The 22,152-nt window shown below is 38.8% G+C and overlaps 1 protein-coding gene across 7 annotated transcripts in view; it reads right to left on the bottom strand.

Annotated features, from left to right (window-relative positions):
* Positions 1–7,851: 7,851 nt before the first annotated feature.
* The window catches only part of LOC130071598 (regulator of G-protein signaling 3-like), a 42,510-nt gene continuing 28,209 nt past the window's right edge, over positions 7,852–22,152 (bottom strand). For 4 of the 7 annotated variants that reach the window (XM_056236448.1, XM_056236455.1, XM_056236469.1 and 1 more), the window contains 8 exons: positions 20,171–20,214; positions 19,444–19,566; positions 16,366–17,154; positions 11,591–11,661; positions 10,731–10,835; positions 10,450–10,511; positions 10,096–10,262; positions 7,852–9,010 (listed from right to left, as the gene is read on the bottom strand). In XM_056236448.1, coding sequence (XP_056092423.1) covers positions 8,816–9,010; positions 10,096–10,262; positions 10,450–10,511; positions 10,731–10,835; positions 11,591–11,661; positions 16,366–17,154; positions 19,444–19,566; positions 20,171–20,214 — 1,556 coding nt within the window. In that variant the 3' untranslated portion in view covers positions 7,852–8,815. Of the gene's footprint in view, positions 9,011–10,095; positions 10,263–10,449; positions 10,512–10,730; positions 10,836–11,590; positions 11,662–15,421; positions 15,551–16,365; positions 17,155–18,635; positions 18,770–19,443; positions 19,567–20,170; positions 20,215–22,152 lie in introns of those variants that run through there. The other 3 variants (XM_056236460.1, XM_056236485.1, XM_056236492.1) reach the window with 3 other exon arrangements.

Genomic DNA, 22,152 nt, shown 5'->3' with positions numbered 1-22,152 from the left:
CTCAGGACAGCAGATAACTGGGTTTTCCCGTTCTCCAGGACGACATCAATGATGAGTCAGAATGCAGCGGCTTCGGATGGGAGACACTCAGAACAGCAGATAACTGAATTTTCTCCGTTCTCCAGGACAACATCAATGATGAGTCAGAATGCAGTGGACTTTGGATGTGAAACACTCAGTACCGCAGATACCTGGACTTTCTCTGTTCTCCACAACAGTAGTGGTGAGACAGAATGCAGCGGCTTCAGGCAAGAAACACTCCGAACAGCAGATAACTGGATTTTCTCCGTTCCCCAGGACAACATCAATGATGAGTCAGAATGTAGCGGGCTTCGGACAAGAAACACTCAGAACAGCAGATAACTGGATTTTCTCTGTTCTCCAGGACAACATCAATGATGAGTCAGAATGCAGCGGGCTTCGGATGTGAAACACTCAGAACAGCAGATAACTGGATTTTCTCTGTCCTCCGCAACAGCAATGGTGAGACAGAATGCAGCGGCTTCAGGCAAGAAACACTCAGAACAGCAGATAACTGGACTTTCTCCGTTCTCCAGGACAACATCAATGATGAGTGGAACACCTGCACAGAGCTCACACACAACTGATTTTACCATTTCCTGGCCTCCCACAGGGCCGGACAGTCCCCAGCAAAGATTTGAAAGCGAAGGTAATAACTAATCTTTCCCACCCTCGTGCAAGCATCAAATCTTCATTCCTTTACACGTGCCACTTCAATCTTCAAAACACTGCAATACCACACTACCTCACAGTGAACTTAAGCCTCCACTCCGTCCAGCCAGGGTCCTCCAATCCACAGCTCTGATCTTTGATAGGGAAATGCCAGGTGACGCGAACGCTGAAGAGAGTAGAATCCTCGCTCACCAGCCTCAACTACGTACACAAAGGATCACATCGGCGGGTTAACACACCACCTTATGCCGAAATATTCTCATGAAGCCCAGATGAAATCATCACTCAAGTAACGGAATTTATGTACTTAACCTCTCCCAAGATCGCGACATCTATAAGCCCAAGATCGCTCTCTCCATCTGCCCAGTTTTCCTCATGAATTCTCCAACCGCTCCAAAGCCCGACTTCTTCTACCGTTTTCTTCTCTGTCCGCGCTCGCTTCTTCTTTCCGCTGTCTTCCACACAACCACTGTTATATCAGCTGTTGAGGATACGTGCTTCAATTAATGCCCAGATCAGCTTCCAACCCGCTGCAGCTGCCACTCGTTTCCTCCGAACCAACTGCCGTTGGCCATGACATTAAACCGGAACCGGCCTGGTGTCGCACCGGAAGTGCCTCCCCGGGGAAACCCACATTCCATCTTTCTAGTTCCTCCTTGTCCACACAGTGACAATTACATCTAACTAACGATTATCATATCACATCAAACCTGTCAGGTGGAGAACAGAGGACCCAAGCGCGAAGTGCAGGTAATAAAGTCTCTTTAATATAACAAAGGTAATGAGCCACGTTACGGGCAAAAGGCAGTTCAACAGAAAGTCTCTTCTTGATAATTATTAACAAAGGAGACCGGAAACCCAGGAACGGGCTGCAGTGGTCAGCGGGCAGAGAAGGCATACGGACAACGGGCTTAATGCACGAAATGTGAAAAACAGGGTGAATACGACGAAGACTATGGGACAGTTTTAATCTAACGGCGACAGGACTAATGATCTTGGAAATTCGGAAAGGCCCAATAAATCGAGGGGCCAATTGCGGGAAACCGATTGAAGAGGCAAGATAAGGGTGGAAAGCCATACCCTCTGGCCGCATACGTATCTGGGGCTCTTGACTCGACGTCGGTTGGCGGCTAAACGCGTGCGCGTTCTGGACTGACAAAGAGCGGATCTCACCTTCTTCCAAGTGGTTTTGCAGCGCTGAATAAATACTTGAACAGACGGAACGCATGAATCGGAGTCCTGTGATGGGAAAAGGGGGTGTTGATAACCCAGGCAACAGTGAAAGGCGAAAGACCAGTAGTACAGGATGGTAAGTAATTATGAGCATGTTCGGCCCAGGGAAGCTATTAGGACTAGGACGCGGGGTTGCGGAAGGCGAGACTATGCAAAATACGACCAATGTCTAGATTGGCCCGTTCGGCTTGACCGTTAGTTTGCGGGTGGAAACCGGACGAGAGACTGGCGGAAGCTCCGATTAACCGACAAAACTCTTTCCAAAACTAGGACGTGAACTGAGGGCCCTGATCAGACACCATATCTGAGGGGAGACTATGGAGTTTGAAGACGTTGTCTACCACCGTTTGGGCCGTCTCTTTGGCGGAGGGGAGTTTGGGGAGCGGGATAAAATAAGCCGCCTTTTAGAAGCGATCGACAACCGTTAAGATGACGGTGTTACCCCCAGACGGAGAGAGACCCGTAATAAAATCAAAGGCGATATGCGACCACGGATGGGACGGAACTGGCATAGGGATGAGCAACCAATTTGGAAGACTGACCCCACTGGAGAACGGCCGAGTGCGCAGAGGTGTTCAGGCGTTTAATCACTTAGCTGAGCGAATGTATTCGAGATTTCTGTGGTCCGTCCAAACAATGAACGGAACGGAAGCCCCCTCCAACCACTGGTGCCACTCACCCAGGGCTAAACGAATGGCAAGTAATTTGCGATCTCCCACGTCATAGTTACGCTCCGAGGGGGACAGACGGTGAGAGAAATAAACGCAGGGATGAGTCTTTCCGTCCGAGGACGAGTGTTGGGAGAGAATGGCTCCAACACCATCCTCCGACGCGTCAACCTCAACAATAAACTGTCTCGTGGTGTCAGGAGTCATGAGAATAGGCGCAGAGGTGAAAAGGATCTTTAGACGGTCAAAAGCGTCTGGGCGGCTTCTGACCATACAAAGCGCGACTTAACCGAAGTAAGAGCAGTAATAGGGGCGGCAACCTGACTAAAATTCCGTATAAAACGACGGTAAAAATTTGCAAAGCCAAGAAACCGCTGAAGCGCGACACGAGAATCGGTACTGGCCAGTCAGTAACAGCATGAACCTTAGCAGGGTCCATGGTGATCCCCTCCGCCGAAATGACCGAACCAAGAAACGAGAACGACGAGGCATGAAAAGTGCATTTCTCAGCCTTGACAAAAAGTCGATTCTCCAACAGGCGTTGGAGGATGCTTCGAACATGCTGAACGTACACTTGGAGAGAGGGTGAAAAAAATCAAAATGTCGTCCAGATAAACAAAGACGAAGATGTTTAACATGTCTCTGAGAAGATCGTTTACAAGAGCCTGAAAAACGGCCGGGGCGTTGACCAGACCGAATGGTAAAACGCGATATTCAAAATGCCCAATGGGAGTGTTAAACGCCGTCTTCCATTCATCCCCCTCCTTAATGCGGACTAAATGGTATGCGTTGCGAAGAACCAACTTAGGGAAAATCTTTGCTCCCTGCAAGATCTCGAAGGCTGATGACATAAGTGGCAAAGGGTAACGATTCTTGACAGTTATGTCATTCAGACCGCGATAATCTATGCAGGGACGCAAAGAGCAGTCCTTCTTTTTTACAAAGACAAACCCCGTATCGGCAGGCGAATAGGAGGGAACAATGGTACCGGCGTCGACGGATTCAGAAAGACAATTCTCGAGAGCCTCGCGCTCAGGGGCCGACAGAGAGTATAATCTACCACGGGGTGGCGTGGCACCAGGAAGGAGGTCGATACCACAGTCATAAGAGCGACGAGGAGGGAGAGAAGTGGCCCGGGAACGACTGAAAACCACCCGCAGATCGTGGTACTCCTCGGGTACCCCAGACACATCACCAGGTTCCTCCTGAAAAACACAGAAACAGAAGAGACAGGAGGGACAGCAGAAACTAAACAATCAACATGACAAGATAAATTCCAGGAGAGAATGGTGCCTTTTAGACCAATTAATCTGGGGGTTATTGACTAAGGGTGTCCCAAAACAACCAGGGTAAAAGGGGAGTGGACAATTTAAAAAGAAATAGCCTCACGATGGTTGCCAGAGACGGTGAGACTCAAGAAGAGTGCAACCATCGAGGGCAAAAACAGAGGTGGACTTCTTTAAATCAGTTAGGGGAATACCCTGGTCGAGAGCCCGTGACTCATCGATGAAACATCCCTCGGCTCCAGAATCAATCAACGCAACAGAGGAAACAGAGGAACCAGGCCAACGCAGAAAAATAGAAAAAGTAGTGCGGGTTCTGGGCGGAGTGACACGAAGTGACTAGCAGACCCGCAGTCTACACAAGTCAAGCGAACATAGAGCCATTACCTAGAATAGACTTTACCATGCCGGGCTCCGATAGAACACAGACAGGACTAGACAAGGCTGGGTAGACAGAGGTACCTCAGACATCAGTTTGATACAAAATAATCTCGCAAGGAAGCAGACAGAGAGAAGGCTAGAAGTAGCAAACATAATCAGAGGAAAGGGAGGGCAGGTGTGAGATGATCAGCGCAATTGCTGGCAATAATGAGAAACAGCTGAGTAGAGAAAAGGTGCGTGAGGAAATGTGTGTGTGTGTGTGTGTGTGTGTGTGTGTGTGTGTGTGTGTGTGTGTGTGTGTGTGTGTGTGTGTGTAAATGAGTGCACGAGAGGCTAATTAGGAGAGAGAAAAGAGGAGGAGAAAAACCTGGTTCCTGACAAAACCGTGCAAATTATGCTTTGTTCTCAAATTGTTAATTTTAACAACATCAGCATTGCGTGACTACATTTAAAGCCCTTCAGATATTTATCCTTGTTTTCGCATGGGCCGGTTGCAGTCTCTTTTTCCAAACTCTCAGTCCAAAGTCTTTTGCATTTTACAACGGGTGAATCTCTAGTTGTCACTGGTGATTGTCGTTTGAGTCTTTCTCGATCCGCCATCAAATTAATAAGTTTAATTATATCAAGTGCTGTGAGAAAAGGCTGTAAATCTCAACCTCCAACATCCTCACTCACAATATAGCCTACTAGCCGAGACTCCTTCTTTATGTGTACAGATGTGACGTAATGACGCAAAGACATGCTCAAATTTCCCGCAGAAATACACCAGTACCACTGGAATTAAATACATTATTACAAGCTTACTGTTTTAAATCAAGCTAAGGCAAGCAGATAGTTTTGAACACTGGCTGGTTATGTACTTGCTCAAAAATATATTTTGGATAATTTTTAACAAACAAAAGTTACGGACTGGAGCTTTAATTGACTCTGTTCTCCTCCGTTCCTTGCCTGTTTGTTTCCATAGTTACAGATTGATTAGAGTCCTCAGTTCAGGTGTACCTAGTTAGGTTCTCCCCTTTGTTTGCTCTGTATATATAAGCCCCCATTTTTCTTGTTTGTTCCTTGTCTTTGCAGTGTTTAATATTTATGGGTATGTGGTTGTGTTTTTCACCTAGATATTCTCCTGTTTGTGTTAATTATTACATTAAAGATCTGTTTGAGGATTTCCTTCGTTGTGCGCTTCATTATAGCCACCTGTGACTAGACACTTGAGTAATTAGTGATGCAGTTTATGACCACATTGAGAGTAAAATTTCTCACATCTCAGACATGTTAATGTTGGGATTAGTAATTAATTAGTCATTCTTTATAATTTTTCACAATCTCATTAAATAATTATTGATTACCTAATAAGGAACTATCTCAGTCCTAAAGTTAATAATCTAAATAGTTAATCTTTTTTCCATATTAGTTAATAGTAGTAGCTGAAGTGTTAATGTGTAGTACTACTACTACTTTTACTACTACTATCATTTTAAGGCTAACCATAAACAGTATAACAATGAATAAAATATTTTATATTATACTTTTTTTCGCATTTCAGTTTTTTTTTTCAATTATTCATATAAAGTTAAGGGAAAATAATCTAAAAGTCACAAAATATCAGTTTAAAAACTTGAAAATTTGAGCATTACATCTTAGTTGTCATTTTCATTTTGTTTTAGATTTGAAATTAAATGAATTCAAGAAAAGGGCATTTAAATGGACAATTATTGCACTTTTTTTTTAGCTAAACATTTTATTTATTATTTACATATGAAAAGTATATTTTGACACATATTTCAAGATATTCAGCCTTTCAATAGACTTGACAACCTCCATGTGCAAACATCCTTTTCATAGTAAAGACATCTGGATTGTGTGCGTCATCACCGTCACTCGCTTGACCTATTGCCTGTCTGGGGTCCTATGTGAGTCCTTTCCTTTACCTACAGGGTCATTAATAAAGCTATGACTCATCAGCACAGATCATTTGTGTTCACTGAACATCTGCTTTTGGGACCTCATTGCACATATAAGAGAGGTTCTCTATATGGACTGCCTTACTAATTGGGATGTATAGTATGCATACATTTTTTACATCTATAAAATACAAGGGTAGATCCTGTACTGTAAAAGTTTTGCGGTGTCTGTTTTAGTCCTACGAAGCCGCTCTGGGGAATAACTCTTATAATATTTTGTAGATGCTCTACTTGGTAAACATGTTGTGGTGTAAACACACTGTGTCTTAAAAGTATGCATACAGCGAATAGTTATTCTTGTGCTGACACAGCTGTATGTATCAGAAATATTTGGATCAGAGGCAGTGCAAATCAAAAGCTTTCATTATACATTAGGAAAAACATGGTTTTCACTTTCCTCTAATTATGTTTCTGTTTTCTTACACACGGATAATTTCCTTTAATTTGTTTTCGTACATTAGCTTCAAGTTAAAAGGAGTGTGTTCCACACCTTCGACAGCTGTAAGAGCCGGTCAAACCCAGCCGAAAGTAAGAGGAAGCACTGTGTTCCTGCACTAAATATTTGCCTCCATCTCAGCTTTCATGGAACAGACAGTGAATAAAACAGATTGTCATTTAGTTATTTTCAGAATTGTTTTATGCATAATAATTATATTATAATTAAGATTAAATAAAATACACAATATTGTGAATGCCAACTACCTTTTTAGTATCTCGTTTTCACTCGGGTGTTCGTGTACATATATAACACACTTATTTATTTTATATATAAATGACGAACTAAGGGAAGAGTCAATTTCAACTATACACACAAAAATTGGTCTACATATAAAAATAATTTCATTTATATATGTCACTTTTATAAAAAATAAAAATTTATTTATATTTAATACATTCTCTCTCTCTCATTTGCAGGGTCCGCTTCACACACACTTGATTTGGCACAGGTTTTATGCCGGATGCCCTTCCTGACACCACCCAGCACTGAGAGTGGGACACGGGGACACATTTACACTCATACACACTTATAATACATTTCATATATAAATTATATGGTAACTGTACAATAAGGTTTCCTTTGTTACCGTTAGTTAACAGCCTATCTCTGTTAACATTGTGAATAATAATTTAATTAAATATATAAAAATGAAAATAAATTAACCTTAAAAACTGCATTATTTGGTCTATTTGTATTATTCTGGAACTTGACTGCCCTCTGGAGATTTTTTAGAAAGTGTACACCCTCTTCATAAGGCCAATATATCCTATGGTATTTCAAAACAACATGATAATAAAAACAATAATTGTAATTGCTAAAGACTGTATAAAAATGTCCAGTTGACCTCATGATTGAAAGTAATTTTATTTGATGAGAATGTTACATATAAAGGCAACAGTGAGTGAAATATGAACCCACAAATAAATACAAGGGATATTTATTATTACAGAAGGAAGGACATTGTTAGGATGAAGGCAGAAGGAAACTGACACTGTATTTGCCAAACATGAGCTAACTGGTAAATAAACACAGAACACGTACATCTATGTACAACACATGTTCCTGTATGTTAAGCCACTGTTAAACAGAAATTCTGACATATTTTTGTTATGTTATGTTCTGGTTTCTTTGACGTGTGAACAACCGACGAACATCAACAAAAACAAACAAAATACCTTTAGACTTTTAACTTCACTACAACTATTATTCAATATATCTCAGCCTCTGTTATTTACAACAGCAATCACATTTTCTTACTGAGCCTTTGATGCATTATGCATGTATATATATATATATATATATATATATATATATATATATACTTTTGACCCCTTTAATATACTGTTTTTGTTAAAGAAATGTTAATAAGAATAACTAACTGTATATTGCACTTGTGAAACGAAAGGGGTTAGAGCCACGGGGCCACTACATAAAGAACGAGTGTGGAAAAGTTACCAAAGCCCTTGAAAGTAATAAAAATGTGCGTTCTGTCTGTAAAGATTTTCAACAGTACTACTGAGAGAATATAAACATGCTGTCAACTGTGCCCGAGATAAAAAAGGACATTAATGTTAACTAATACTTACTTTTGTCCAATATCATCTCACTCATATACATAAAACTGGGCTCTTTGTAAAGGTGGAGTATGTTGAGGTCTGTGCTGGAAAGGAAAGTGAAATAATGTATCTTGGTAAAGCTAAACAAAACGGTACCAAAATTTCTCTTTTTCCTATACCCATCATTCTTTGCACCCCCATGTACTGCCTCTGGGTCAATAGGTGCCAAGGCGTTTTAGGCACTGGCCAATTGATTCCAGTCAACACTTCCAGCATGTTCATAACACATTTATCGCCATCTTATTGCCACAACTGTCCAACAGGGTGCAGCACAGAAGCGTCCAAAAACAATGTGTAGATGCAGTGATCCAACGGGCTGAGCTCTCCAAGGTGCTTAGCAGACTGATGTTTCAATGTAAAGCTGTGCATCAGTGGATAATGTGATTGTAGACACATCCTGTTCTACTATATCCATGTCAAGTCTCCAGCAATACTAATCTGATCTAAACAGTTTCAACATATACAGTTTGTTGCCATAGCTTTAAGATGGATCTGTGGCAGAGCCGGGTCTCTTTTGGTTGGTTAATTCCATGTAAATGTCAGAGCGGAGGAATCGAGGGTACGAGTCTCTTTCCATTAGTCCAAAGATTCTGCTCTGAGCCAGGTCAAAGCAGTCTCCACAGATGTTCTCCATGTTTCCCTTGATGTGCTCCCTTGTGTAAGAATCCAGATTAACCTTGGAAATAAAACAAGACTATGCTTAGGGCACTTTTCATATTTATTTTGGATTGGTTTTCTGGGACATCTGCTCTCTGGAATTACAAATTGCAAGTAAAATGAAATAATAATAATAATAATAATACTAATACAAATAAATGAATAAGTATCCTCATACAAACGAATTCTGTTTTTGCAGAGAACAACACAGTATATCATGTCAACTCAAATGCATTATTCTGTGTATATTGCACATGACAGTATGTGCATTTCTATATAATTACTGCATGATTTCTGCATATAGGTCACTTTTTGTGTTTAGGGTTAGGCTTAGGTCAATTTATTTATTTAAAACAACATTAAAAACAGTTCATACATACGATGACTGGAATATGTTATATATTTCTGAATTAAAATGAATTTAGGTTTTTCTTTTAAGTCAAAATGTCACGGTGATTTGAGGATCATGAAGAAAAAGTCTCTTCAGCACTAAAATAATGAACTTTTTGTAATACTTAGAACTTAAGTATTTTGGCATCATCTTTTATTATTGTTTCTTTCAAATAAGTAGGAAGACATTTTTGTTTTAAACTGTTATAAATATGCAAACTTTTTCCTGTCAAACATGCAGGGAGCCATTTTGTGCAAGCAAACCAAAAAAAAAAGAAAAGAAATGCTATTCAGAGTTATCATCATCAACTAAATTTAAACTAAAACTTTTAAAAACATTTTTGTTAACTAAAACAAACCTGAAATAAAATATAAAGATTAGACGAAAAACTGAACGAAAATTTAAATAGGCTGAAATAAGTTTAAGTAAAAAAGCACTAAAATTAGAAGCTGGAAACTAAAAAATTCAAACCTAAATAGTACTATTTAAAACTAACAATAACTAAAAAAAATGACAAAAGCACATAGTAAAATTACTTAACATTAAACTAAAATTAAAACTGAAAATATAAAAATAAATGCAAATTCAAAATATGAATACAAATATAAATAAATAAATACTAAAATAATGAATGATAACAGAGAAACTTGCATAACTGCATTCAAAGCTCAATAAGTCTCTTAAAAAGATCATTTTGCCCTTTTTCATCTTACCTCTTTACAGGACTGTATGGAGATGTACTCAGTGAATATCTTCTTTGCTCTGGATGCCATTTTGGAGAGTGATTTGATCCTCTTGAAGTCCTCACATGCCAGCCAAAAGTCCAGATTCTCTTCACTGAACTCTGTTTGCAGGAAGGAGCGGAAAACTACCAGGCCATCTGAAGAAGGGAAGAGAAAATTACTCTGACGCTTATTAGAAAACACAGAATAAGTATTACAGAATCTGGGGTAAATCTGGATTTGGATCCAGGAGCAGAGGTTAAACAACATGGTTTAAAATAGCAGTAACAGCTGCTGAAGTGCAGAGATCAACACAGCTGTCATTTCAAATGTGACATATCTTACATTTGTGAGAAAGCAGCGCATCGAGCGACTCTGCCCATTTGAGAGCTTCCTCTGGAGTCGGTCTGTGGATGAGCAGACAGAGTGGTCAACAAAGCCATGACTCACACTAATGATCCATTCAGATAATTGTAGCACACAAAATAGGCCATCTATTCAAAAACTCCAAAACGTCACTGTTGTTTTGATTGCCCACAACACTTTTACATCAAAGCCCAGCCTATTCACCCATTCAATGTTTCTGAATGACTGTCTCGATGCATAAAACTATCACATGGACTCACTTGTCTGACTTGAAGACTTTCTCAAGCTTGTTGGCTGGATTGCTTATATGTCTGTCGTTGGTCTTCTTCCGCAGAAAAGTCAGGCGGTTTTTCATGTCTTTGGCCCTGAGTGACAAGACAAAAGGCATCACATCAGGTGATTTATTAGCTAACTGTTCACTCAAGTACTTCTGGGAGGAAATGTGTTCCGGTTACAGTCGTAAGCTTTATTGGAGTAGGAACATGGATAGTAAAAGCATAAATAATGCTTTCCTCCAGTGAACCTGAGAATAGAAAACATTACATTCACATCTCTTAAACTAGAACACCTAAATATTCCATAGTTGCATTCACCTAAAAAAGAAATTATATTTTGCATAAAGAAGAGTAAGCCTATTTGTACGATTTTTTTATGATAATGTGGCACATTTTAATTAAAAGAATAATGTATATTGTATATGTAAATGAAAAACATGATTGTGATTATGATAATGAGGCACATTCTCTATTAAATACTCAATACTGTAATGCAAAATGACTTAATAACCTAATAACATAATAACCCTTTTAAATCTTATGGTACCACATCAATCACCTGATAAAACATTAGAATGAGATTTGCTTCCCATTACAATAGGGAAGACAGTTGGCCAAGGGAGGTTTAAATCTGCGCAGATGTCATGAAAATAATGTTACACTGCAAAAATGTAATGGTGCAACAAATAGGCAATTTTCTTAATTGCAAAGTTAAAAAATAATCTTATCTTTTTTTTGGGGGGGGGGGGGGGGGGGGATATGTCCCCAACATTTCTTTACAGTTTTATGAGATTTCCTCAATAAAACTGCAAATTAAATAGAAGAAAGAAAGTTGCTTGACTTACAGATTCTTGGATTTCTTCTTTTTGACACCAGTTTTTCCCATGTCACATTTACAGTTTGGTTTGCCACAAACCTGTGGAAGATTAAAAAAAAAGGTCATATCTTTAATTAATTAAGTATCAAATTAATGATGTTTAAGTGTAAATCATCATTGACACTGTTGAAGTAACACATTATAAGTAATGCGAGTTATGTAATCAGATTACTTTTTTCAAGTAACTAGTGAAGTAGTGCATTTCTTTTAACCCCTTAACTGCCACCGTTAGATGATTTTTCCTATCACATCATCATAAATTAGGTATCATTCGAAAGCTTACACCCTCAGTATTTATCATGTGAAACCATTTTGAAATTGGGTATTGCGTTACTATTGGAAACAGTACTTAAATTCCTTTTAGTGGGCTCCTCCCCCCTAGTTGGCGGTGTCATGTTTCATATTACAAAATTGACAGCACTATTTTATAATCAAAACTTTTTCTAATCTTGACAAAACACATATCATTGGAAAGGTCTGAGACTCGAGGTTCCATTTTGGGTTATTGTCTTTCGATAGAAGGGAAATTGTGACAGAAATGTATTCATTTGTGACAGAGAACACATAAAAAAACTCAATGGAATGTGGGTGGCAGCCAGTGGCTAAACAAAACAATGCCTAAACAAAATCTAATAGGAACTTCCAGTTTTGTGATATCAATGAAATAAAAACGTTTTTAGTCTTTTATTTTTACTTTAGCAATAATCTGTTGAGAATCTTCTTTAAAAAGAGATTGACCTTAGGTCTGTATTCCAAAGCATTCATGAATTACAGCCATTAAAGTCTGGATAGTGCATTTTCACGTCTATGCTCAAAATGTGGGGTTGCGGTTCATTTACAACAAAATATCCGAGTTACTTTTTAAAATAAGTAAAGCAAGTTACTTTGTTTTCCCATTTATTGACAGACACCTTTCCTGTCCCCATGTTGAGGGAAATTGGGAGTAAGGTGAAGAGGCGTTGTGTGCGCTGTGTAAACATGATGGTTATTGCATTTAGTATAATGCATTTACTCATCTCACTTGCACAAAAACAGATTCAGTATTCCTCAAAATGAATAGAAACAGTGAAATGCAAACTCAAAATATTAAGCAAACAGTCTCAGTTTACGGCTGTAACCCTGGTTCCCTGAGAAGGGGAACCAAGCGGGCAGTCTGGAGTTGGCACTATGGGAAACGCCCTCAGCGTGATCGGTGTCTGAACACGTGTACCAAACACGACAATCTATTGGACGACGGCAGTCTATGATGTTATGAGCAGAGTGCCCGCAAGTATAAATTTACAGGCGCCTGTAAAATAAATTTTGTTTGAAGGAGATGAACAAGCAACCGGATGGCATGGCAACAAGAAGCCGTGTCTCGTTCCCCTTCTCAGGGAACCAGGATTACAGTCGTAACCTGAGACGTTCCCTTTTGAAGTGGAAATTCGACACGTCGTCTGGAGTTGATGCTATGGGGAACAAATTCCCTCTCCGCTATTCTGAGGAGGTGCCTGTCTCCAGTATGCAAATCATAGTGGGCATAAAATGACCTGACTCTACTGTATAGGTCAATCGGAAAGAGTCAATGCACGTTAACCTGGAGCCACTCCCTAAGCTTTAATTTCTCTAATAGCAATACAAATGTTCAGCTTCAATGCTCAATTGTAAGGGAAGTCTTGGCCTTACTCATAGGCCAGGTAAAAACCTAAAAGCCCAAAGAGTAAGGTTCTGATGCTAGCTATGTCAGTATATTGACAAAGCCCTCAGGGAGTAGCTTGCCTACTTAACTACAACCTTTAATTAAAAGGTTAACCACTTCTTCTCAGGGGGAGAAAAGGCTCTCGCTTCATTAAAAAAGATCAAAATACACAAGGAGCATAGTGGAAAGGCTCTTACCACCTCAACCCGTGAGGAAACTGCAGGGGAGCTAAAGATCTACACTAGAGCAATAGGGGAGAGAGCTCAATAGGGGAGAGAGCCAGTGCTGTTATAACAAGCCGGGAGGCCATAGGCAGACCGCCTATCTTACCAGGTCCCCAAAGCCTAGGTCGACCAGAGTCGTGAGCGATACCCGCTATTGGGTCAAGTCACCTTTTAGTGCTTTATACAACTCAGATTGTTTCAAAGCAGCTTTACATGGATATCACTAACTATATCATAAATAATGATTCAATGAAGCAAAACAGAATTCAACTGCTCTAAAGCAGGTCTAAAAAGACAACAGTAAACAGTAATTTTCAGTGAAATCAGTTCAGTGTTGATTAATTTCAGTTCAATTTAGCTATAAAGCAGCTCTGCAGAAAATAGTGATGTCAAATCAGTAAAATTGCTGAATATTTAGTGTCCCCAACTAAGCAAGCCAGATGCAACAGTGGCAAGGAGCGTAACGTCCTATTTTAGGACCCAACCATTGTTGGGGAGGAAGAGAGGGAATCAAATGTATTACAATTTTGTCTATCCTGCTTTCCCTAAAGGATATCGTCAGAGCAGTGCAATGACAGGGAGCATGTCTTGAAGATGTTTTCAAACCTTAGTAATAGTTTTTAACTATTATTAATGCCGCTCAGCCAAGGGGGAGGCAATCCCTACTTAAACTTAGGGAAGGACGAACATGAGAGCAATGCATACGAACTAAACTAATTATTCTTACTACCCGGGCTCTATACCCCAAGGAGACCTCAGGGGAGCCAATCCCTACTACTTAAAGACGCCAGATAACCGGGGGAGAGCAGCTCATACCTACGGTAAAGGCACTCTACCTAGAGATCCCTCTCAAAGGGGAGTTATATCCTGCTCTACCATAAGGGTTAAGAAAGGGATGTTGCAGGCTACAACCTTACCGCTGCTGCACTACAAACCACAGAACGGCAGTCTGTTTGGTGTCCCTGATCCAAGTACTTAAGCAGGTCGGCCTGGTATGTCTGCAACACAGGCATGATGTGCAGAGCACCACTGGCCTGGCCCACTACTGCACAAGCAGTGGTTTGGCACGGCTTTCAAGGCAAGGCAGGAGCCTTAAGTGAAGAGCCTTCCTCCACAGGGAGGAACCACTTCTATCTTCTAACGATTTGAATAGACTGCCACTGGCCAATAGATTGGCATGTTTAGTACACGTGTTCAGACACCGGTCATGCTGAGGGCGTTCCCCATAATGTCAACTCCAGGCGCCGCTTCCAAGTTCCACTTTGAAAGGTAACTGCATTGATATGTTAAATAACAAATATTAGGGGGGAAAAAATCGATGTGAATCTCGATTCTATCTTCTAATGATTTGAATCGATTCATAAAGTTAATAAATTAAAATATTCTAAACGTCTGTTAACGTGATGTTGAAGGAACAAAGAACAGTGCTGCACCAAACAGTTTAGAGAGTGCACAGTCTTGCAACGGGGGTAAAATGAAGCTTAATTGATAACAACAGTTCCATATCAGTATTTTAACATATAGAAAATAGCCTTAAATAATGTATAATTACTGGCACACATCAAGCTTTTTTGTACTTTTTACACACAAGAAGCGCATTCATCGAGGACGTGCAAGCGGTTGCCGTGGTAACGAACAATACCTGCTAGTAAAAGTGAATGAACATATCACGTATCTCAGTCTAAATCACTAAATATTGAGAATGCAACAGCATCTTTCTAACTCCAAAAGTTCGGCCACTTATCAGAACCAACTGATAATACATTTTGAAGATGAAAAAGACCCGCGCATGCTCACGCCATGAGAGGCGAATATGAAAGGCTGAGGAGCCTCTCTGTCTCCACTGTGCTTGAGTAAAATAATAATGTGGTTACAAGGTGTGTACAATTTAAACTACCTTATTAAATAACTGCACTAACAGTAGCTGCAATTCAGTTTGCATACTGCTGCTCTCCTTCTACTCTCTTCTGAACTCTTTCCTCTCTTCATTAAAGCTCCAGGTGAAGGGTTGCCAGATATCACAAAAAAAGCAAGACAAGTCCATTTAAAACACAATATAATAAACAGACATGGCAAAACTGTACCAGGGAAACAAATATAAACAGTATTACTAGTATTACCAATATCCTAAAAAAAAAAGTTAGGAAATGTAATTTATTATGAATAAAATAGTTATATTTAGAAAATATAAATTATTGATGTAAAAAAAAAAAAGTAAAAAAAAAGAAAGTAAAACAATAACATGAGAATGAAAAATAATAATTCAACAAACTTTAAAGTTTAATTACACCTATGAGTTGTATTTAATATAAATCATTTGGGGGCGCGGGTTTTCTTATAAGGAGGGGAGCTGCAAGGACAATGAATTAAATAAAATTCAAAAACAAGTTTAGAATGAAACCTAAAATCAAATCTATGCATATATCGAATTGAAATTTGATTCAAAATCGAGAATCAATTTTTAACCGAATCGTGACCCAAAGAATAGATAATCGAATCCTGGGTTCCCAAAAGATTTCCACCCCTAACAAATATACTTTATGTATTTAATCTCACTTTATTAGCCCAGGGCTAAAAGTAACCAAAAGTAGCATAATGCATTACTTTCCATAAAAAGAAAAAAGTAATGCAATCTGTTACTTTTTTTAGGGAGTAACGCAATATTGTAATGCATTACTTTTAAAAGTAATTTTTCCCGACACTGATCATTGATCATTGAGGTTTTAACAAAAGAGATTTATTACTGACATTAAAACTGATTTTTAAATTAGTCTAGTGACATCAAAAAAATCCTGGTACACAGAATGCAGAAGTATTTGATATTAACGAATTAGTACGCACCCTCCTTCCAGTGAAGAGCAGGCAGATCTGGTGGACAGATCCTCCGTTCTTGGTGAGCTCTTTCCTCAAGGTCTGTGGGGACGGGACTGCCCAGCGCTCAGGAGGTTCCCGCTTGGTCTCTATGCAGTCGATGGCTTGATCAGAGATGAAGCGAGGAGACCGGGGCTCTTGCAGCAAACTGCCCTCACTGTGCGTCCGTCTGTGGAGGGACCTCTGCACACACAAGCCACCGCTCTGCTCCCCACTGCTAGGAGATGATTCCACCATACTCCTCCTCTTCAGGAATCCTTCATCGCTGTCTTCGTCATCTTCTTCCTCTTCCTCCTCATCATCGTCAGTCGACGGTGAGGTCAAAGCATCTGTGTTGAAGGAGCGATCCAGGCACAGCTTAGGAATGACTAGAGGGGAGGAAGATGACGATGAAGATGTGGGTCTGGCACCAACGCTAATGGTCTCGGAAGCACTCTCGCCCTCCCCCTGCTCCCTTTTCTCCAGTTCTGACTCTTGCCCACCTCTTTTCACCTCCTTCTGTCTGTCCTTCCAGATCTCTGAGGTCTCCATGTATGGAGGTTTGCAGGCATCTCGAGGGGTCGGAGCGGTTTGGTTGGCATCTCCGGTGCAGCTGTGCAGATCTGGGTAAGAGAGCTGCTGAGTTGGAGAGCTGCAGTTTTTTCTCCTCATGATGGGCGATGCAGAGGGGCATGATGGGGAACAGGGCTCAGACACACTGTGAGGGCTGAAGCCCAGCAGACCCAGATCAGTCTGTTCGGCTGCATTTGGTTCCATCATCTGTCAATACATAATTAAAAAATCAACATTTTACAAATGGCTCTGGATTTAAAAATTGTCTACTACTAAAAGAAACTAAAAGTTTTTTTCCCCCAAAAAACATGCTTAAAAAGAATATTGTGTAACACAACTGTATAATGCATTTCACTTGTCCTCTCAGCTCTTGACACCAGTATATCCAGTGGCAAAACCATTAGAGCACATTCTTAAAATACTGTATTTTTATTTAAATGAAAAACATGATACATAGCAAATAATAAACTGTATATTAAATATGTTTAATTAAAAATCTAAAATGTATATATACAATGTTATATTTAAAATTATTTAAACATATTATAATTATATATACATTTACATATATTAATTACATGAGGAAAACACAGAATTGTGCATTATTCAAACTGAATTATAGTCTATGGTATAAAAAATGATGGTAATTAACCAAAAACCATTCTCCATGAAAAACATCACACTACTTATGTTTGGAGTTTCCGAGACTCAAGTCCAAATATTAAACAATATAAATTGCAATCAATTTTGACATGCTGTTTTTTTCTAAAACATACTTTTGCTGGGGGAGAAACAGATCACCAACAGAAATTATGCTATTAGAATGAATAAACAAAAAATCTTACTATTGCATTTTTTTTTTCAGATGAAATATTTGTTTTGAAAATACTTCAAAAACATCATTGGGGTCTCTGCAGGAAAGTCAACAGAATGTAGGAGCTAAAAGCTTAAGAAAAGTAGAAACAGTATTGATAAATATTTAATAGAAAGAAAGAAAGAAAGAAAGAAAGAAAGAAAGAAAGAAAGAAAGAAAGAAAGAAAGAAAGAAAGAAAGAAAGAAAGAAAGAAAAATAAAACACCAATACGCCAGCAATACTGGATATTGGATATTGTTTCCTTATGCACCAAGGAGGAATAGGAAGGCGGAAAAAAAACCTTGGAAATTGAATTTTACGTCTCCCTATTGTAGAGGAAAAGGTTAATGTATTCACACTCCCTACACGTCTAATCAGCTCATAAAGTACTTTGCTGGCAGCACGACTGACTCACAAGCTCTGCTCTTTAAAAACACAGCACAGAAGATCTGAGACTAGGAGGTAAAAAATGCTGATATAAGCAGCTAGAATGCCATAAGTCTATATGTATATGCTCACTCAAGTGTATTTTAAACATTATGTGCAATAACCAAGATTATTAGATAATAACACAAGATTTTACTTTAACAACTTCAAACTAGTCACATTGTCTTGTGTTATGTTAGTCACATGTCTTGTGTCAAGTTAATTTTTTTAACTTACATATTTCAAAACAAATTCATTCATCCATCTCTAACATACCTTCTTAAATGCCAATGAAATTACAACGAAGGTGCTAAAGATGAAAAAAAGTATATATTTTCCACCAGTTACACTGCAAAAGCTCTCAAGACACATAAAGAGCATGCAAAAAAACAATGTAAATGACCTCACCTTCATAAAGATCTAATGTTTCGCCCCTACAAGCGAGTAATGTAGTCCTCCATCATACTAGCATGCATTACAACAGCCCTGTTCTCTCTCTCTACACTCTCTTTTTTCCCCTTTCTTTCACGCCATCACATGCGCGTGTCTGTTTGTGCTAGTCTGATGATGATGTCGCTGCTCTCCTGATGTCACTTGCCCACCAAGTGGAGAAAGTGAGAGAGAGCATGAATAAGAAACAAACATTATGTTTAACTCTTACGTGCACTATATTGAGTGTGACAAGCATTAATAACAACTGTAACAAATCGTATTTATGTTCTCACACATGCTAATTAAAATGAAACATTTTGTTTTTGCAAGCTTTCAAAATGTAGTGATTTTCTCCACCTTTAAAATGAAATTGCTTTTCAGCTAATGTCATCAAGACCTCTTATTTTTTAACCTCTGCCCTCCAACCATATCGACCTTTCACGAACCAATCGATTCTGATGGATAAAGTCAATAACCAACCCTACTTTTTTTTTCTCATTGAATATGCTGTTTTACATTACATTATTTAATCAAAACATGTTGCGAACACAGTTTTACATTGAATTTAAAGAGAGGAACATTTTCAAAACATTTTTTAAAGTTAAATAAGAAAAAAGCTCTCGAAATGCAATCATTTTGCAGATGCTAGCAGTGTTTATAAAGCCCTACCTCTCCTGAGTGATTTTACTCCATAACTGCTGGAGAATTGCAGACATGCTGTGGTTAAATGGAAACCCTAAGTGGGTGTTTTTGTGAGCAATTGTGCTTGTGTTTGATTTAGTACCTGGTCAGGGCCTATTCTGTCTCTCAGGGTGAGCTGCTTGTCAATATTGTCTCTCAGACACTGGACGACCCTCCTCTTCTGCTCGGATGAAAAAGCTTCCAGGCTGAACAGACACTCAGTCCTCTACAAAGACACACAAAGAGATTGCGTTGTGTGTGTATGTAAGAGAAAGAAAATAATTTCATATTACAGTCTTATTGATTTGAGGAAATAGAAGGAATTGAACATTTTTATAACACAAGGATGCTTTTAAAAGCACGTTCTACCTCCAAAGAAACCTCAGTGTCATGTGCTATTATGCTGGAGTACAGCATATGAGAGATGCAATCATACTCACTCGCACATTCATGTCAGTGTGTGTGTATGTGTGAGATGTTGTCAGGGAGATGGGCAGATGGCTGGGTCGATGAATGTGTTTGCTCGAGTGAGCAGGCTACGTCTTTCAGGCACGTTTACTCTGGAGAGAAAGAGCAGCTTTTAAGGGCTCTAATAAGTGACGTAAGCCCCAGGCACATGAGGCCCTCCATTTAACAGCCGCACAACATTTACATCCTGTAAATGTTTACCACAGGTCCATCCTGTTGGATCAACGCTTCGATGGGAAACACATTACATTGTGTGATTTGTATTGCAGTGCACAGAGTTAAGCATGATGAAGTCTTAAAATGTGCCGTGAGCAGAGATCTGTGCTGAAGGAGTGGGTCGGTGGTTAGATGCAGGATCTCACCTCTATCCAGTAGGAGATGTACAGCCGCAGTTTGTCTGCAGGAACTGGAGAGAAGGAGACAGAAGTGTGAATTTCTTCACCCTGTGGCTGTCAGGGTGTTTTTTTTGTTTTGTTTTTTACATTCCTCCGGGGGATGTTAACACCCACATGTACCCAGATATAGGTTAAAGGCTCTATATAAATATAAATAAATAAATAAATAAATAAATAAATATGTATATATATTACAAAATTTTACACAAAAAAAACAAAACAAACGAAAAATACAAGAAACCCATAGATGTTCAGATTTTATATAGAAAAATTTAAACTATTAAAAATAAATGTTGTTAATTGTAATAAACTGTAAATAAATACAATTTAAATAGTAAAAAAACAATCTTAAAATGAAAATAAAAAATGTTGCCTTGGCAAATGAACTGAAATAAAATAAGTTGAAGTTGAAATACTAAAATTACTAAAACTAAACTGAAAAAAGAAAGGTTAAATAGAAATATTTATATAGAAAATATAAAAATAAAAGTTAATAAATACTATAATCATATACAATTAAATGGGCTATATGTAAGATTTTTTATGTATGAATCACTTTTTATTGCAAATGTGTGTACAGCTTGTAATGAAAAAAAAAAAAAAACAAGACCTTCCCTGACTTTCTAGGTTTTCTATGAAAGCCTGTAGACATATTTTTATGTGAAGGATTTGGGACATTTTTGTTGGGAAAATCAAAAGGATGTATGGGCATTTACAAAGCATTTATGGGCGCTCCCAAGAGCCTCTCTTCTGTTTAATGACATGAAATGAATGCTTATACAATATTCAGGATAATGCCGAAAGAGCCATTCTGTACTGTAATGTCAATGTGTCATGCAAAGAAAAGGGAGAAATTCAAACTATAGTCTCACATTGCAAAAAACAGAAGCAGAGAGTGCTACACGGGTCTCTTTACATAGCCAATGGTGCTCACTGGATGAACTGGAGGTAAACATCAAATTATGTAGACAAAATACTCCAAGGCACTCACGTGGTAAAGTAAACAGCCTTTAATCAGCCTTTATAGTCTCACATTGTCAGATAGTATATAGTCTCAAATAAACTTCATAATCAAACTATCATAACAGTGTAATTTGAATTACCTCATCGGTTTACATGATGTTGGTGAATAGCAGAGTTCCTGCAAACATCTTTGCATAGCTATGCTTTTTTAACTGCTGCTTTCTCACCAATGTCATTTTTGTTGTGCGCTTTTACATATTCATATAACCGCCACTGTCAGCAGTGTCTGCATGTTCGTTAACAGTATATCGCTCCAAAGGTTTTTCCAACTTATTTTTTACTTCTAAGCAAAGAACAAAAAAGACCTTCACAGTGAGTATATCAGGGCATTGAATCACATTCCGTCTCATGTACTGTACACGTGCACAAGTGCCCGCACGAGCAATAAGTTGCTGGCAGCAGTTCACTTAATGGCCACCATTGTCGCTAATAACAAGGGTTTCTGAATTCTACACTATAAAAATTTTACATGTGCAGTTGTTGCTTCAAGGAGGTATTTCTACCTGATTCTACCAATAAATTCAAATGTTGTTGTTGTAACCTAATTCAATCAGTCTTATGCAACATAAAACAAGGGAATGCTGTTTTAACTTAATTGAGTTACATTGACCCAATATACAATTTCCAATAAAGCTCAGGATGGACACATTCGACACATGCATACTATGACTGCACCACACCTATAGAGGGCAGTCATAGTTATGACTCGTGTCAGCTATAGGTCATCTGCTCTGAAGGACAAAGAAGAAGAAAAGGTTTGTGTTTGGCTGCTACTTGCTGATTGGCGAATTTTGCTTCAATGAGAAATTGTGATTTGGGGTTATTATACACATTATGTTTCATCAAAGTGAAAATCACAATTGACATTATAAAACAAACATACAATAAAGAAAAGATTATTTTTATGCCTCTTGTTCAGTTTAATT

Source organism: Rhinichthys klamathensis, unplaced genomic scaffold (genome assembly GCF_029890125.1).
Source record: "Rhinichthys klamathensis goyatoka isolate OS25496 unplaced genomic scaffold, OSU_Roscu_1.1 h1tg000019l_1, whole genome shotgun sequence".
NCBI classification, from domain to species: domain Eukaryota; kingdom Metazoa; phylum Chordata; class Actinopteri; order Cypriniformes; family Leuciscidae; genus Rhinichthys; species Rhinichthys klamathensis.
This window is presented reverse-complemented; position numbering and strand designations above follow the sequence as displayed.